Below are 15,401 nucleotides of genomic sequence, written 5' to 3'. Positions count from 1 at the left end.
CCTTCTGATCCTGCATACTTACTGGAACGCGTTTAGATACGAGGTTTGTGTGGAATTTTTTAATCAAGTCAGCTGATTGTCGGATCGTAACGAATGTATTTGACTAATTCGGTAGTCCGACATGTACACAAAGAGTCGTAACGCGTCGAGGCTGCAGATTTGCCGCCTCGGGCGGGGCTTTTTAGTAAAAAATAACATTTTGACGGGGCTGATCAGCCGCTAGATCTGCTGAGATAACAGTGAAATCCGAAACGTGTTTAATCGCTCGGCGAAATCTCGTAGCCATGAATCTCTCGCCGACAGAAGTTCTTTGCCAAGCTGACCGGGAGTCACAAATTACGCTACGCCTAGGCCGACACACCGCGACCACCTGTGTATGTGTAATATGTATATGTATATGTATGTGTATATACCTACGACTCGGAGTAATTGAGACTCGGTTGCGAATAAAATTAAGCTACTTTGCTCAACCTTATCTAGATTCTCCCCACACGCGAGCCTGCGAAGTGGGTATAGCAATATTATTTACTGCGGACATCCACTATGTACGATGATGAGGAAAATAACCGTGGTGAAAAGCCTGAAAAAAGTTAGAAAAAATCTGCTCGTAAGCTTGGTTTTTTCACGATTTTTTCAGACAACACGGCAAAGTATTTTTCTTCATCGGTTCGAATACTTGATCCACGAATCATTTTGTTTCTCAATTCGATGAGAATTAAGAATACCTATAGGCACGATTTTTTTGTACTTTCCATATTACTGTACATGTTATACGAAGTAATGTTACGTTTACTCACCGGATGCTCTTTGAACCGTGGCGACGATATTTCCTAGCGAACGTAATCGCGTTAATTGATATACGTCAATATTCGTGGATTATAGAAGATTGAATAATTTTATTTCACAACTTTGTCTTTGAATATACACATAATATACAAATATTACAATTTCTATAAAACGACAATAAGATAAGATTATTAAAGAAGTTTTCCAATTGTTTCTCATTTACGAAATATAATGACTGCTGGATAATAAGTGATTGTTATACGAACGTTTTATTCAACTTATCATAACGTAAACCTGAATTTGAAAGATCGTACGTACTAAATATACTATTCATTAGTTGGTTAATCTAAAGTTTTTATCTCGATCCGTTTTGTTTATTTTTTAAGCTTGTTTTTGTTTTCGTTTTCGCTGATGTGATTTTATTGCAGAACTTTTTTCTCGACAAGTTACATCATATAATGTCTTCGTACCGATCACACGGCCGAATCATCGTTCAGGATATTACGATACATCAATCGTGCAGCTCGAAATGGAATTCGCTCGCACAGATTTTTATTATAGATATACACGTTACTCGCGGTAAGTCACGGACTTTAGACGATGACTTAAGCTTTAACTTTAACGCCCATGTGTGCGTGTGGATCCGAAGGAAAAAATTGAGGAGCAAAATTTTTCAATGGCACCGTCATATTACGTACGTTATATGTAGAATATTCCTATGTGTACTTACGTACGTCGTTGCCATGGAGTTACGTGAGAACTTTGAAGCACAGTAACACATTTTCGTTTGATACGTATTTTTTTTAACTTTATAATATCGCCCTTCGTCGCGTTAATGAAAGTTGACGAGTGCACTGTTCAGTTTGTGAAACAACGTTTGGAATATGCAGAGAGTAATGTTATCATTTCGACCAAACAAGGACGGTTATATTTTGAGAAATGTTCTTTAAATTTACTTTGTAAATAAAATTTGTGTTACAAAGAGTCAAGGGAATTTCCGAGCCGGTCTCGAGGAGGCTGTGATGAAGAAAAAAAAAAAAGACACAGGAAAAAAGATGAACCATGGCCGCTGGGTTGATAAACCTACAACAAGCCACTCTCGGCAACTGGTACGTTATACATACATATAATACCTATCAGCGTGGAAATCTTCGGTACACATCCGTGCTTCTAAGGTAGAAATCAATTCATCCGTGGGACCGTAATCTCGTTCTGCCAGGCGGATCGCACGAATGTGAGCGTAAGTAGATGCAAGTGTGAGTGCGAGTGCGAGGCGAGCTGGACACGCGTAATTATACCTGAACGCATTGCGTGGATATAAGAGGGAAGAGGGCACTCCTCTAAGCGCCGTTACCTGGTCGCGCCCAATTACCGGGGCGTTTCTTCTGCTCCGCCGTGGAGTTACGCAGCGATCCCTTCAATGACTAATCACAGTGGCGTAATTTCATTGTCACAAACGTACGGGTAAAAGGTCGTTCAACAGACGGTGTTGTATATCGCCTCCTCATCCTCGGCGCTCCCGGAGGTCTCGGAGATCGCCGAATGCGAGGCGAGCTTGACGTACCCTCGGTCCCGCTCCTTGGTCCCCTTAGCCTCCTTCTTCCCTCCGGATCCGTGCAGCTTATCCCTTCCGACTACCTGTAAAGCTACGCTACCCGTCGGCTCGCATATCTCGGCGTAAATGTCCTCCGCCTTCGGCGGCGGCGTCGCCGGAAGCGGAGTGAGGCTGTCCCTGACCCTCGAGTAGGGCGGGTCGAGGTCCGGATGGTTCTGCACCTCGAGGACGCTCGTCGACACGGACCTCTGGACCTGCTGTCTGCCGGCCGCGGCCCCTGGGAGGAGGGAGGTCGCCTCGGACTCAAGGCTCGCGTACCGTTCCGGCGACCGCATCCCGATTTCCGGTCGAACGGCGAAGGTGAAGGAGGCGGACTTCTTCGCGGGGTTCCGGCTCCGCCCGCCGTGAGCTATCCTCGATATCCGGTCGAGGAAACCACTTCCGTTGCTGCTCTGCCGTGACTGGCTGCTTCGGTCCCTGATAGTCGTCTTCTTCATGTGCTCCAGACCCTCCTTCAAGCTCTGGAGGATCGGCTTCGTCTCCGGCTTCGACTTTATCTCCTTCAAGTGGAGTTCCTTCAGCTCCAGGTTCGTCCCTGCTGGCTTCGGCGGTGCCACCCTCGGCTCCGTCGCTCTCTGGTCCAAAGCTCGCCTGCGAAATGATTTTAACGGGTTTCAGGCCTTGAGGAACGGGAGTTCGAGGTAAGGTACGTAGCTTCGGACTAGGGCTCTGCGATTGATGGATTAATCCTGGACTTCGATTAATTGTTTTTTCAGTTAGTCGATTTGATCGAAATTTCGATGTTAAAATTACGATTAATCAAATTCTATGATTAATCGATTAGTGGCATAGTCCTACTACGCGTGGAACCTCCAAGGAAGACACGTTGCGGCTCGGATATTCACTGCTGCAGGATTAAGCTTTTAATCAATCATGTACTAATTTTTGACGATGTCTGAATATTGTGTGAGGCAGGAAAAGAAATCAATGATTCTGAAAATGGGGCGTTGTATTAATCGACCACCAAATTGTAACCGTAAATTGACCTTTATCATACGGGATGAATACTGTAATTAGTTTCTCACCTAAAATTAATCATCAAGATGCGTTTACTTACATATATACTGTAGTAACATATTGACATTGTCCAGTAAATGAATACCGTTCATTCATCGAATCAAGAAATGTCTGCACGACGACACGTTCATCACCAAATTACGCATTGCAGAAAAGCATCATCGTTATCAAAGTGCAGATAAGAGACCATGCCTTCAAATCGTGTTATGATTGACGACCTTCGTCGTCTAGGGTAATCATCGATATTCAGAATACAGCATATTATTAATCAAAATTATACGTATGCACGTGTAATTAATGGATTTCATCACTTAGTGCACTTTTGTAAACATTTTTCGGTATAGTTTTTTTCATTCGTAGTTTTTTCAGGAATGAATATAACATCGGACTATCAAGAAAACAAAGGTGATTTCACAAAGCATTTCCTGAAATGAAGCTGCAGGCACAGAATATGGATGCGATAATTATCTTCAGCCTATAAAATTACGTACGTACCCGAAGTCACTGCTCTAGCAAAGGTCAGTCATATCGAAAATTATTGTGGAAAATATCATGCTATTTTAGATGATTCCATGGAAACATTGTCAAATTTTGCAGTATTTTTTACAAATCTCATTTGGAATATCAGGAATATCAGGTGCTTTACAAAAATTTCATGAGGTCCAAAACACGGGTGTAAATTTTACATACCTACAACGATCCAACGTTCCGTTTCTAGCAACCTTGCCGTAACCCTAACTGTGCACTATCGAAGTTCTCACCTGCAGGCCGATAACAGTCGTTGCATCTTCGGCGAGGCCAATAACCTGGCCTCAGACGGACACCCCAGCCTGGCCCTTTTGACACGAGGCGCAGTTGGCCCGGTAGCGAGAAGCTCCAAGAGTTCCGGGATCGTGGATCCCGGCAGAGGTCTCTCGGGCAGCAGCGGTACCGCACAACCTAGGACGATGGGGCCCCGAGTAGTTTCCTCGAGCTGCATGAGACCCGTGTAGTCCCGAGGGAGCGGAATCGGCAGAGGTCCAGCTACGAGGCGAACCTGTGCCAACAGACCAAACAGACGCGACCATCTCTAGCGCTGCGGCGAAAGGGGTTCGTTCCTCCTCTTACCTTCAAGGGTAGGTCCCTCCTGGCTAGCTGGTGCACCCTGTAAAGAACGGCGTCGCTGTCCGTGTTGAGGTTTCCGCTTTGGCAAGTCGCATAGAACTCGCCCCTGCTCGACAAGGGAGCGAACAACTCGTGACCATGAGAGTCCAAGCACTGGGCGTACTGGTCCCGCTCCGACGACCTCGAGCTCTTGCCCTCCGGCATGTTGCCGATCACGCCGGACACCCCGGTGGATATCGGAGCCCTCCTCGTGTCCTGGAAAACGGCTGCAAGTCGAAGCACCTCCCCGGCTCGAACGGTGGTTTTGGTGTAGTGTGCTCGGAGGTTGCCGTTTTCTGTCAAAGAGAATATCATCAGACCGGGTCACGTCAGGTCAAAGGTTAAACGACTCGGTCGCTCGCTCGCTTGCTCGCATTTGTATTCAAGCCGTCCGAGGTGCCGTTCGGATTCAAATCCGGTGATCAAAGATAGTCCGAAGACGAGATACCGATCTCCGTGTGCCAGAGGAGCTGTTCGTCGTTCGGTACCGAGCTGTATATACCTTCGTACATAGGTAGGTACGTACTCCGCAGTGCGGAGAAGGCATGTGCGCGGAGGCCGGTGTATTAATCATGCGGGCTGTCCCATTTGAATATGTCGCCACAAATATCTGACTAGCGATCAACCGGCTATGCGGCCACGCCGTATCTACGAGTATGCTTCGACCGGAGCGGAATGACGCATTACAGAGGGTGCTACCTCACTCTGTACCGACTACGTGCATCGGCTATGAGGCGACGTACTCGGACCTCGGACCCCACGAGAGAACATCGAGCTGAGAATCATTCGTCTTCAGGCACTGTTTCAGGAATCCCAATTAAGTGAAATTCAAGCTTTGTCATTAATATGCATCGTGCTCTGAAGCGTCATTCCCTTGCGGGTATGTTACGTTTGGATTTTTCTACGCTGAAAGCGCACCGAGTGAATAACTGATCGTACACGGTATTCACCATTTTTTCTACAAAGGTTGCGGTTGAAGCGTTTAATCCTTCAACCCTCAAATCATACGCATCTCAAGCCGTGGTGAACTCCGCAACTTCCAGATTGCATCACGCCCCTCATACTCGACTGACAATGTGTTCATAGAAAGGGAATTAAATGTATTTTATGAGGATGTAAAATGAACGTTGCCGTGTCGTAAAGTGAGTATCAATGTAAGCTGAAGAACAATAAACATGTAAAACGTAGTAGAACGGTCATCGATAAATTATTTTTTGTGAGGTTGTCCGGACCCCAATTTACCGTTGTGGGATTAGATAATTCTTTGTAAGGCTGTTGCGGAACCAGATTTTACTACCATGTACGTTTATTTATGTACCGGTATTGAATATTCAAGAAACATGGTGAGGACACTTTGGCTAATGGCGATTATTTCGAAACAAAATTTTTTGAACTGCGTCTTGACTTCCGTGGTGAGCCTATTTGTCATACTGATGTTATTATTACAGAAAGAATATTTTAAGAGTAATCGCAATTTGGGTTTAAACCATTCACGAAATTATGCCTAACGGAATAGTTCCCACATCAATTTTTGCTTCCCTGCATGACTATCCATACCAGCCGCTGTATCTATTGATACATATTTATTTTCACCTACAATATGAGAATCTACGACGCTACACAATTTCCGTTCCCTGCTGCCTGACAACCAATAATTATGATGTCTTAAACTAAGAATGTTACGTTACCTGAGCTAAAAACTACGGTCTCTACATTATGTTATGTACATTATATTAGCCGTACGTGACCGGTCACGTTAAATATAACAAGACATGATTATGAGGGGCTGCTTTTCTACTTTGTTGGTTTTGCGGTACTGGTTTATGAAACGCCTTCGGAATTTCTGGCAGTATTCACACCTTGCGGTGATGCAATGACTACCGAAGGTACAGTTCGAATCATTGACTACCGAAGATCCCATTCACAAACAAGCAGAAAAAGAATGTACTTAAAATCTGATTTTTTTACGCCTACCTATAATCATTTATCGAGCATTTCGTGAATCGGATCACTGATGCAGAGGCACTCGTTGGAACGGTAACGAAAACGTAACATATACCCTTACCAGTCCAACAACAACAGTACTGTACAGGTTCTCAGACAGCACTTTTAGTTTTGCATAAACGATGAAAATAAAACCGGTATATTTTGTATTCTGCAACAGCGGACGAGGGACACTGATGTCAGATTTATTCGAATAGCCATATTTGTCATCGCGACATCGGTTTAGCATCCAAAAGCATTACTATTTCCCAGTCCAAACGAATTTCGCACGCGACTGGTACCCTATTCTTCTCAAGTAATCGTCCATCTCGCTTCACGCAACACTTCGTCACCCACGACGTGTCATTGGCCTTTGATGCATACGCTCAGGTCCGCCTCTACAGGTACGTACGAAGCCGCAAGCTTTTGCGACAGCTATTAGGTTACGCACGGTTCGCATCCGCGGATCTACGTGTACCTGCATCAACTTTCGTGTCACGGGCAAGCACGCTGCTCCTAGCCGCAGCAATGCAGGAATATTGCGCAGCGCGTGACTGTCCGTGCATCGAATAAAGGCGCACGGTGTGCGCGTATTATCCTCGGGCGAAATTTTCCTACGTGCTTAAGTCCCGCTTGATAAGTGTAGCCTTGGTACTCATGGAACCGCCCCCTGCGACGCGACAGATTATTGTAATTTTTATATCGAGTTTCAATATAATACGTTACGTTGCTTTTCTTGTAGGTAATTTGAATTTTAAACGTGGCCTCGCGTTTTAAAATTTATGTTTTCGATAAGCGATGTAATTATTTTTTTAGACTCGTTTCAGGAATAGGTATTTTCAAATTATAAAGGTCATCTTGCCAAGAGTAGTCGCTTCAACCATTTTCTTACCAGACTAGAAAATTCGACTCACTTGCACTTTTTTTTGTGTACGGTGCTGTTCTGAGCCATCGGTTGCTGTACCGGATTGACCAATTTCAAATGGCTGTAATTCGTAAACGACAAATTTCCCATTCAAAGTGAAAAACGTATTGTGTTAAGAAATTTTCGTCTCTTCAAGCACCAGTAAGAATACAATGTGTAGGTGAAACGTTTACATCTGAAATTCTTGCTTCTTGATGGGAGGCCACGTAAGACAACCAAATCCGTCTAATGAATGATATGCGGATGTGCAAATCATTTTTTTACGAGAAGAATATTGTTGAAAGAATGTAAAATTCGAAAATTTGGTGATCCGTCGTTAATTTTTCAAAACCACCAAATTTTCGAATTTTACATTCTTTCTAAAAAACATATTATTTATTAATATGGGCGGCGAAAATACATATGGGGAATACCATGCGAATTTACCCAGCGTCTGACCCACGTCATTTTTGATTGTGTTAAAAAAATTTCCCGCAATTTTCCCAAATCCGATACAGTACCTTGAATTTCTTCAGATTTTTCATTAAAATGTTTAAATATTTACAAATATTGAGAGTGATTTCCAAAAGGACCTTTTTCAAAATTCTCAAAAACTGAATTTTCTATTCCAAACATTCCAAGACTGGGCCGACGATGGGTCGATTTTTAAAAAAAATTTCCAGAATTATTAATTTTTTCGATCAACTAAAACATTATTGAAACGGTCTGATAGAATTCCCAAAAGTTGAATGTGCCAAAAAGATAGTCCAGAGTACCTAGTTGAGAGTGGAAACTTCAAGTTCTCAAAATTTTTTGCTGCACAACTGTCATTAAAGCGCGGTTCTAGATCAGCACAACAATACCGAAATTTTACATCAACCGATTCAAGTTCCGATAACAAGAGTATTACTAGTAAAAATCTCCATACATCTGGGCTCGATTAACCATTCAACATTTTGTCAACAGTCACGACGCGATTGCGGGATTCAGGACCAATTTTGAAGCGAACGCGTTAAGGTTGTATCGAAGAAATTGCACGTTTTACGAAATCATTTTCCCCTGCAGATATAACTCTTCGTTGCCGTCACATCGTCCCTCTTTCACGCGCGTTAATCCCAGTGACCTTGGTCGATCGTAACGCTCTTCGTTCGCTGCACTTAACGCCAAGCCTAAATTACTGAGATCTTGATCGTCGAGCCAATTTCTGAGAGGTGAGAGGTGAGGCCCGTGTATCTCGCACGAACACCTCTGCGCCGTGGTGGCGTTGCGATACCAGCCTTACCGCATAGTAATAAGTGCAGCGGACGGCGGCAGCCGTCGTCCCTCCCGCAGGTTCGAAGGGTTCGCACTCGAGACGAATGACGCAATTAACGCGACCTGACCGCGCGGACGCTTGCGTGCCGTTTATGGCGAGCCGATCCAGGGAAACCCTTGACGCCCAGGCGACGATGTTGCCTCAACTCGTAAACGAAGCCGTTAAAACGTATGTAAAATAAGATAGCACTAAGGCTTACGGGTGAACCTTACTGTCCGACATTTTTTCATTCGACGGTAGAGCGAACTGGTGGTCGATATAGAAACTTCCTACGTCAGGAGCGTACGTAAATGCAAAATTATTTTTGGTGCCTATCGAGCTTCAAATATATGAAATTTATTGTTCTTACGCGAATATATACTATAATGTCAAATCTTGGAAAGCATAGAAGGTTTCGCAATCAGTCGTAATATATGTAAGTATTGTTGTTTCGCTAACTAACTGATGACTGCTACGTGTTATTGCAACGACTTAATACTGCTATTGTATTTATTTTCAGACTCAAACCATTTATAATGGTCATGCTCATACTCAACGGATCTGTGAAATTTCAATTCAATTGGCTGTTTTATTTCATAGTTACGTGATAGTAAAATTTCAAGATCTCAGCATAGGTTCTCACGGAGAAATTAAAATTTAAACCAAAATTTCCGTGATTAATACAAACGAGTCTTTCGAACTTTGTGTAAAAACATAATCTCGACAACGAAATGAATGTTACTACTGAATTTGAAAAACGATACGCTCATAAATTATACACTACAGGCACTATGACGCTGAAGAGTAATATTGAAATGAGTTCTAATTACTTGCGATAAAAATGAATTGTGATCAAAGAGTCCAAGTGTCCCTTAATCAACGAGGGACGTTTCACAAGCTGTACATGTTTTTGAATTTTATTCATCAAACATCTTTCAATGTCACTATCTTTTGATAGGTATGAAATGACCGAAACATCCTCATGCATCACCTGGACGCCGCATTCGTTAGGAAGCGACTATCTCACGTTTTCACCGTCAATCAGCAGGCTTTACTTATTGATAATAACAAAAGACATGCATTACTCATTTCTCGAGTAAGTCCTGAAAAAAGTAGTCATGATCGGAACACAGAGAACTTGAATTCTCCAAGTTTGCCAACTCTCGAAAAGGTCGGTATTTTTTTTTTTTTTTTTTTCTTCCGGAAACGTATCGGTGGAGGCTGTTTTTCCGTTTCAAACCTTACTTGGGACTTGGCTGATTCAGATTGCAATATGCTTCTTGCATATATCCAACGCGTCGCAAGTTGTCGGTGAAGTCGTTGGTACCGCTCTAGTCGTTCGTCAAGCTTTGAATAGAAATTTAACGAGTCGGTTTCCACAATGATTACAGTTCAAATCGCGTCTTAATGTCGGGTGCATTTAGAAAAGAGAATAGCGCAGTGACAATAGCAGCGTGAGTCATTGCAGCGTCTGAGAGGAAATTGCGCACTCACCTTATAAGCGACCAGGGACTGCAGTCTTCGCGAGTTCTGAATTTGAGTGGGCAGGGCGAGGTGAGCGGATATAATAGGGAATAAATACAATACTGCATACACGGAGCTAGTTGAAAACTGTCAAAGCAGACGGAGCTCCATATTCAGACAGAATACAATTTACTAGCGTACACTTACCCATTTTTGAATGTGTCAGGGTGTAAGCTCGGAGCGGTTTTGCCAGAAGAAACGCCGGGACTCCGGCTCGAACCAGAGCGCCGACTCTTCTGTAAACTCTCGCACTTCCGGTTCCGCTACCTGGCGATACCACGGAAAACCAACCTGAAACACAAAAAAGAAAGTTGGTCAAAATAATTTATGTAGTGAGGTTTAACGTGATACTGTTGAAGATGGTATTTTTAAATTTGAAATACTTTGGTTACGTTATCAAACACACCCATGATGTTCAGCATCAAGCAATAAAATATGTTGCAAAACTTAATCTGATTGAACGTGTAATTTATTCAATGGTGTACATCACAGACTAGTATATGAAAACAATGATTATAATTAAGAGTTATTAAGCAATTGCCTTCGAGTGACTCGGCATGACTTCGACTTGACTTTTTCCGTTCTGATAAAATCAATTGCCATTGATTTCGTGGTACGAATATTTATAAATTTTCGTCAAGTTTGCGGTTTAATACACTTTTCCAGGAATCTCTACAGCACAGAAATACGAAAATTAACTTTAGAAACGTGTTAATTTCAATGACAATATTAAATGTACACACGATTCATCTGAAATGGGGTATATAAGTGAAGTGAATAGGCAAATAATATAACCACGGTGTAGATAAGGGTCGTATTGATAGAACGTCGAGATTCCTTGGATCGTCGTTAAAACGCAAGGGTATGGGCGGGTATAACATACATCTACCTAAAACATCACCGATGGTACATACCTGCGGTAATTTAAATAAGAAATTTACTACCGACGCAGCACAACTGAGACAGAACAGGTCAAGATAATCGCGAAGTAATTTACAATCGGGGTTACACATCCGTTTCTTGTCATTGCTATTTACTATTTACTAGTAGTATTCACTGGGGCTAAGGCTAGGAGGGCCAGGGGACGTAAGGTATATTACTTCGAGTCCGATCAGCAAGCCAGCTTGCAGTTTATGGTACGCTTACGCTGCCTCTGCCACGCCGCTCGATTGACTTACGACGCCGATCGAAAGGCCATGTTACTTTTATTGGAGTTCAGAAATTTGTCATCGATACTACCAAGTCCAGCTGCAACTATATTACTCGTCCACGGATTGAGCGTTCGACTTCGCATGCGCGAGCTTTTTCGGACCTTCGTGCACGGCAAGTTCGCCACCTCAAATTTCAGCTGTTGAACACGTTTCGTGAAGGTTGTGTAAGAATTCTCTTTGGTTAAGCAGATATTGAATAGCTAATTTTAGGGTTTAGGAAGGGCTTGTAAAACTTTTGTTATCAAATGACCGACGACTGGTGACTCCTGCGAATCGTCACAACGCCATAATTTCAATTCGTCACTTGGCTCGTGAGATTTTGACACTACCTACGAGTAAGTTGGCCCCCCTTGTTTTTCACATTAAAATATTATCGCGTTATGATTTTACCGACCTTAAAAGTTCAACTATCTTGCGCGTGCGCTATTCGTTAATCAGCATTCCAAAGTTCACCGTTTACATACGGTAAGGCTTTATGCTCGATTACAAAAGACACTGGAAACACTGAAGATGATCACGAAGTCAAAGTAGAAGAAAAAAAGAAAAAAAAAAGGAGAAAAACTAATCAAAAAGAAAACACGCAAAGTGAAAAGTAGTTATCCTGGTTGAATGCCCTGGCAGACTAATACAACCCACCATTCAGCCTTTTCGGATGCCTCAGGGAATACCGCGAGGTCTGTCGATGAAATCTAGGGGAATCCTCAATCAGTTGATACAAGAATTTGTGAACGCATCCTGCAGATTTACGATATCGGTATTTACGAAAGCCGTGCTTTATTATGTTCAACCATATTTCACACCATTATACATATACCCGTTTACGTTGGGTGAGGGCCTCTGTAATTTGATTACAAGGCATTATTACCATGAAACCACGTTGCGCGATCATAATTTTTTTTTATTATTAAACTCGATTACAATTTTTTTTTTAATTCGCGTACCTCCATGATCAGAGAGTTTAACTCTATAGGCTGGCGATTGTAGTGAGGGATAACGAATATTGGCGGTAAATTGCCGCTGCTCGCTCGTGAAACTGCCGATCAAATTTCATCCTCCTTGCACACCGTCCGATAGTATTAATTTGAATGTTTATTAGCAACGCAAGGTCCGGCCATCAGTCGGCGTGTGATAAAATTTTTCCCATGGTAGGTGAAGAAAGACTTCAAGTCCTATCGCTCGGTCTTGCAGAAGAAAGTATAAACAATGGAATTGATGATCACTATTTTATAGTCAGGTTCGAAGTTTCTACAAAGGTTCGCGATTCGGTCGACAATAACACGTCTATTAATCAACAAAAATCTTTATTCCAATTTTATATTCTGTTTTATTTGCCTAATTTTATAATACGTTTAATTGTTAACCATTAGAATTTCAAATGTAATTAAATTAACTTTGATAATAATCCGAGGTAACGTGCAACCGAGTAATAACAATTTCGTTAGATTCGTGGTTAGAATTCCAGAAGTCTCGTCGCGTTCAACGATTCTCAAGCGGTCAAGTATCAAAGGTGCTCTGAAAATGCCAAATTGTTCACAGGCATAGATCGATTTTCAAACGGTAGCTTTTTCTCCTATTTTTAACGAATTCCAATACATTTTTACAATTTCATTCTTAATTTTCCAAATGTTTAATTCGAACAGTTTTCTCTCAAAAAATAAACCGTCTATTTGTTTAAAATCGCCTGAATCACGCCAAAGCACATCCACCTTACGGCATCGCTTATGCAACAAAAATATTGACCCGGATCTTCCTTCGGGCAGGAAAGGGCTGAGCATGATCGGCACGACGCGAGTCGAGCTGTCGAAACGATTGTTTCATCCCCCGGGGTTGGAAGTTGGCGTGACTTTAACGGTGGTAGTTTGCAATTGATGCAATTGCTCGGAGGTCGATTCACCTCGACTTCGCGGTCTCGCAGGGATGGTGGAGAAGGTCAGCGAAGGTACAGAACGACGGCCCCAGCTCGAGTCTTGAGGGAAATTTTTATGCGGTCGCTAACAAGCTGTTATAAATTTTATACAATCTCAGTGTTTATAGCCCGCAAAGTTGCCTTTACGAGGCTCGAACTTTGCTATTATTTATTTTTACGACTGGACGTACGCCGCAAGGCTTGAAACGATATGCCATGCCTTACGGTACACGGATAGGTAATCCCGAGAATTTCGAGCGCGGGCGGATGAGGTGCCGTATGGCTATTAGCCGCGGTATTAACCAGGGCTCGAGATATCGTGACGGGATCGGATTCGCGGTGGATTTAAAGATCGGAGATCAATCACACGTCACAAGCCGTGTTCGTTACCTCTCGGAACGAGATTAGAGCTGCCCACGCGGGACGGGAAACGAACTCGAGTAGGTGGCTATTGGCGATCAAATTGCGATTCCGACTCTTAACGGACCCTGGAAGAAACCCATTAAATCTGCCAAGACCTCGCAGCTACTCAACTAAACAATATTTCAACTCGGCGGCTGACAGCCGGGAACGAAATTAAAAGACAATGAAATTATACGCACAGACCAATAACAGGGGGGGGGGGGGATTTTTGTCTCGTGACTGATTAATATCTGAGGTAAAAATTTTTCGTGGGCGATTCTAGTCCTTCGTTTCACGTTTCCTTTGTGTCGCGGATGTTGGCACAGAAATTTGCAAACTTTTTTTGTATCACCGTTTGGGGCGCCTTGACCCGGATTCGGGTAACTCAATTTGGCCCACTTGAAAAACAAGTCTTAGAATAGATTAGTGCGTATTTTAGAAATTGAAGAGTAAAGGTTAATTGGATATTATCAGCGTCGCGGTAAGATATTCAAAAATTGCCTAGTGGAATGAAGAATTATTGATTTCTGAGTCTATTTCACTAACCAGTTTGCGTTCTTGAATATTGATTTGTATCCAATCAAGATATTCATAGATTTTCAAGAATAAAACTAAAAAATTAATAGAGAATTGCGTGTACTTCGACAAGCCACGCACGCCGCGTCTTGAAGTCATCGCCGTTCAATATTGTCGAAGTACAAACAACCTGGAAGCAGTTTACATTCCAATTTTAAACATTAACAGTTGAAGCATCGAGATGGATGAAGCAAAGAGAACATTAATAGCCAAGTTTGTGAATATCTTGTTTCAAGTTTCGTAAATAGAGAAAAAAATATTCGATATCAACTGAAATGGCTGGATCAAAAGTAGCAAATTACTTCAGCAGTTTTTTATATTATCTTCATTCCATATGAAGATTAATTTTTCCACCGATCTGCATACGCACGAATCAAAACACATCACAATTAGAGAGACACAATATTTCATAGCAATAATGTATGCAAGAGAACGCATTTTTTTTATTACCGTTCTCAACACGATAAAAAAAACGAACTATAAAGCAAACAAAAGTGAGACGTATATATGGCGCTTGGCGACTCTTCGCAGCAATTAAAATATTTCGAGAATATTGACCGCATAAAAATGTTGAAAATAGTCAAAAACCTGTACTCCGACATTGATGAAAACAAAAAATAACAGTCGAGTCGTATCATAAATTCTGAAACACGTATTTCGGCACGGTTCGCAGTACCTACGTGAGATATCGTTAACGCAAAACTATCGGGAATATATTGCCGTATGGTATTTATGTAAGCACATAGGCGATAGAGAGTCGACGGCTCGTAGGCAGTTGACTTTTCAATCACGGTAACACAATGAGATACAAGAATCTGGGTCATTAAGTAATACCTACTGGTTGGTTTTTTTCGACTACCGGCCACAGCTCTTGGTCTAACACATATTCCTATCCGCGTCTATATTACGCTCCGTATAGCCCATAGCTTCACATGAAGTACAGTGGCGTTCACACATGGGTGGATCCCGAGCGAAGTCGGCTTCTTGGGTAACGGCGTTGGCGTGTAATTGGTTAATTGTAACTCGTCTAATAAGTTTGC

At 42.4% G+C, this 15,401-nt stretch overlaps 1 protein-coding gene across 2 annotated transcripts in view; it reads right to left on the bottom strand.

Annotated features, from left to right (window-relative positions):
* Positions 1 to 1,036: 1,036 nt before the first annotated feature.
* The window catches only part of LOC107223488, a 53,342-nt gene continuing 38,977 nt past the window's right edge, over positions 1,037 to 15,401 (bottom strand). For both annotated transcript variants that reach the window (XM_015663170.2, XM_015663168.2), the window contains exons 3-6: positions 10,414 to 10,557; positions 4,526 to 4,857; positions 4,180 to 4,454; positions 1,037 to 2,992 (exon numbers count right to left, since the gene is read on the bottom strand). In XM_015663170.2, the coding sequence (XP_015518656.1) occupies positions 2,263 to 2,992; positions 4,180 to 4,454; positions 4,526 to 4,857; positions 10,414 to 10,557 (1,481 nt within the window). In that variant the 3' untranslated portion in view covers positions 1,037 to 2,262. The remainder of the gene's footprint in view (positions 2,993 to 4,179; positions 4,455 to 4,525; positions 4,858 to 10,413; positions 10,558 to 15,401) is intronic.

Source organism: Neodiprion lecontei, chromosome 3 (assembly GCF_021901455.1).
Source record: "Neodiprion lecontei isolate iyNeoLeco1 chromosome 3, iyNeoLeco1.1, whole genome shotgun sequence".
Lineage (NCBI taxonomy): Eukaryota > Metazoa > Arthropoda > Insecta > Hymenoptera > Diprionidae > Neodiprion > Neodiprion lecontei.
This window is presented reverse-complemented; position numbering and strand designations above follow the sequence as displayed.